At 44.4% G+C, this 3,393-nt stretch overlaps 1 protein-coding gene across 1 annotated transcript; it reads left to right on the forward strand.

The window, feature by feature from the left end:
• The first annotated feature begins 219 nt into the window (after positions 1-219).
• LOC126596509 (protein DETOXIFICATION 51-like) lies at positions 220-2,169 on the forward strand. The gene has a single exon (XM_050263120.1). The coding sequence runs from the start codon at positions 450-452 to the stop codon at positions 2,013-2,015; it is 1,566 nt and encodes a 521-aa protein (XP_050119077.1). The 5' UTR covers positions 220-449; the 3' UTR covers positions 2,016-2,169.
• The last annotated feature ends 1,224 nt before the right edge of the window (positions 2,170-3,393 follow it).

Consider the following 3,393-nt stretch of genomic DNA (forward strand, 5'->3'; position numbering starts at 1 on the left):
TTCATAGAAATCTATATAAACCTGTCAAAATCCATATAGAATTGAGAATTTATTAATTTTTTTTTTAAATTTGTCATTTAATTTTTTTTATTAAAATCCTCAAAAATCCAAATGTACTACACTCCCTAATTAAACTGGAGAAGCATGAAGAATGATAAACAAAGTTCAAGGGCAAGTGACGTGAGAAGACGGAAACACCCCTCCCCCTCGTCCCCTCTATTTATACTTGTACATCCCTTACATCTACGCCAAAAAACAACAATCCATCTATCCATCCCCCATTCATTTGAATTCATTAGAGTGCTCTCTACGAGAGTATCTCCTTCTCTCTCCTCTCGTTTTCTAAACAGAGCATCGTTCAAAAGACAGAAACAATAATCATCACATACAAACGAGAAACATTTCTTTGCTTTTAATCGTTGAAGTTCTCTGTTGTTCATCAAACAATCATGTGTAATCCAAACAATTCATCAACAGCCAAGAAACCAGAGCATCGCCACCATCAACAGCCGCCGCCGCAGCCCCACTTGTTCCTAGACTTCTTATCCGTACCCGAAGCTCCAAAGCCGCAGCCCCACTTGTTACTAGACATAGTCAGCGAGACCAAGTCCTTGTTACAGCTCGCCTTCCCAATCATCCTCACCGCCCTCATTGTCTACTCCCGCTCGATCCTCTCCATGCTCTTCCTCGGCCACCTTGGCGAGCTTGAGCTCGCTGCTGGGTCCCTTGCCATCGCCTTCGCCAACATCACCGGCTACTCCGTCCTATCCGGACTAGCCCTTGGCATGGAGCCTCTCTGTTCCCAAGCCTTTGGAGCCCAACGTCCGAAGCTCCTCTCCTTAACCCTCCACCGCTCCGTCATCTTCCTCGCCGTCGCTTCTCTACCCATTTCGCTCCTCTGGGTCAGCATGTCATCAATCCTACTGTACCTCCGTCAGGACCCGGATATCACCGCCGTGGCCCACACCTATCTCATGTTCTCCCTCCCTGACCTCTTCACCAACTCCCTCATTCACCCAATCCGCATTTACCTTCGGGCCCAGGGAATCACCCATCCGCTCACGTTAGCATCCTTTGCCGGGGCGCTCTTTCACCTCCCAATGAACCTTTTGTTAGTCACTCGGCTCCAGCTTGGCGTGGCCGGCGTCGCGGCGGCTTCCGCCGCTTCCAATCTATTTGTTTTACTGGCCCTCGTTTCGTACGTGTGGACCACGGGGATCCACGTGCCGACGTGGACGAAGCCAACCAGCGAGTGCCTCACAGGCTGGAAGCCGCTGCTTCGGCTCGCCGCGCCGAGCTGCGTTTCCGTGTGCTTGGAGTGGTGGTGGTATGAGATCATGATCGTCCTGTGTGGGCTCCTCGTGGACCCCAGAGCAACCGTCGCCTCGATGGGCGTGCTCATCCAAACGACGGCGTTGATTTACGTGTTCCCATCCTCCTTGAGCTTCGCGGTCTCGACCCGGGTCGGGAACGAGCTCGGGGCAAACCGGCCGCACAAGGCGAAATTATCCTCTGCGGTCTCGATCATGATTGCGTTCTTGATGGGCTTATCCGCGACGAGTTTCGCGTCAGGGATGCGGGGGAGCTGGGCGCGGATGTTCACAAGCGACGCGGAGATCGTGCGGCTGACGTCGGCGGCGCTGCCCATCCTAGGGCTGTGCGAGCTTGGCAACTGCCCGCAGACAGTGGGGTGTGGCGTCCTCAGAGGTAGCGCGCGCCCGTCCACCGCTGCTAACGTGAACCTCAGCGCGTTCTATCTCGTGGGCATGCCAGTGGCCGTCGGACTCGGATTCTGGGCTGGAATCGGGTTTTGCGGATTATGGGTCGGGTTGCTGTCAGCCCAGGTTTGTTGTGCTGGGCTCATGTTGTATGTGGTTGGGACTACAGACTGGGATCTCCAAGCTAAGAGGGCCCGCTCGCTAACGTGCGCTGGTAGTGAAATCACATTACCCGATTGTATGGTTGTAGAGGAACAGCAGCCGTTGGTTATCATTACGGTGCCTCCTTCTCCATGATTCAAAAATTCCAGATTAGATGCAATTTTTGCCACAAGTTTTTTTTTATATAATTATTTCTTTTTTTCTGTGAATTATTATTTTATTAATTGTTTGGTCTAGATAATGGGATTCTTAAAAATAAATAATCAACAACTTTGTTCTCTTTTGATTATGAGTGGATGCCGAGTGGAATTTGCTTTTTATTCTAAGTAATGCTAACGAGGTTAATTGTTTAAATTAAATTTTGATTCATAACGTGATTATTGATGATTAAACTGGTTTTGATTTGATTGCCAAAAATTAAAACAAAAGCTTTGAAAATACAGTACTCTCATTATATTTTGGGTAGTGGTATCCACACATCTATTTTTATTTTTCACACATCCTTCTCAGTTTCAATCGTCGGATCGAATGATAAAGTAGATCAATAACAAAAATTAACAAGGGTGTGTGGAGTCAGATTTCTCTGTAAGAGACAGAGAAATGTAAATTCTTAATATGAAACCAACATTAACAAAATAAAATCTAAAAATACGATTAATTTGAAGAGATCAGCATGACAGTCGGTTGATCTCCTTATTAAAATATATCTCTGTAATTTAAAATGGTTTAAAATATTAGGTCGTAAAAGGACTACCAAATAATCATATTGTTTTGTAGTTGTGCGTGACTCAAATGTTTGGTGTGGTGGAGAGAGCAATTTGTGTTTTTACTTTGACTTTTTTTATTAAATTTAAGGTGATATTTTTGACAGAGACAAGGGAGTACAGTGAAGACTGGTAAGTGTTTTGGCCAATTGGGAAATGTCTCAGAAATTCGGACATGTTCGATCTTTTCCTCTCATCTGCATATTTGTTGCGTGGACAATGGCCTTACGAAACTATCCGATTAGGTTCCATCGAATGAGATTTTAACACGTGGCAGTGGGTTGTCTAAACAATGTCCTGTTAATGGACCTTTGACCCTATCGATTTCCCTCAGGTTGGTCCCCAGGTTATAAATCCCCAACTAAAACATTTGAGTTGGATATCATTCATCATATTCATCATAGCTGGATATTATATGTTGCCAGTCATGCTGGTTTTGATGAATCAAAGTATGCATTGTCGATGGTGGGACAAGATTTTCGACGTGACTCAGATGTCATTATGGCGGTATCTTGAGTTTAGTGTCTTGAGAGTACGGCTTAATTCATTGAGTGTTATAATACAAGTGGTTAGATTCTTTAAGAAAAAATTTTAACCACTTAAATTATGGCACTTAGTATACCGAACCGGAATCTTGATATACAAAATTTTTTCTTGAATTTATGATACCTTAGACTCTTAGTATTTGAGAAAAATAAAATGAAAAAAATATATTCTATTTAAATATGAAATACCGTCATAATACTATC

The sequence above is a fragment of the Malus sylvestris genome, chromosome 2 (assembly GCF_916048215.2).
Source record: "Malus sylvestris chromosome 2, drMalSylv7.2, whole genome shotgun sequence".
NCBI classification, from domain to species: domain Eukaryota; kingdom Viridiplantae; phylum Streptophyta; class Magnoliopsida; order Rosales; family Rosaceae; genus Malus; species Malus sylvestris.

Excerpts from the sequence above, each read along its gene's own strand:
- LOC126596509 (XM_050263120.1), top strand. The coding sequence starts at position 450 with ATGTGTAATCCAAACAATTCATCAACAGCCAAGAAACCAGAGCATCGC.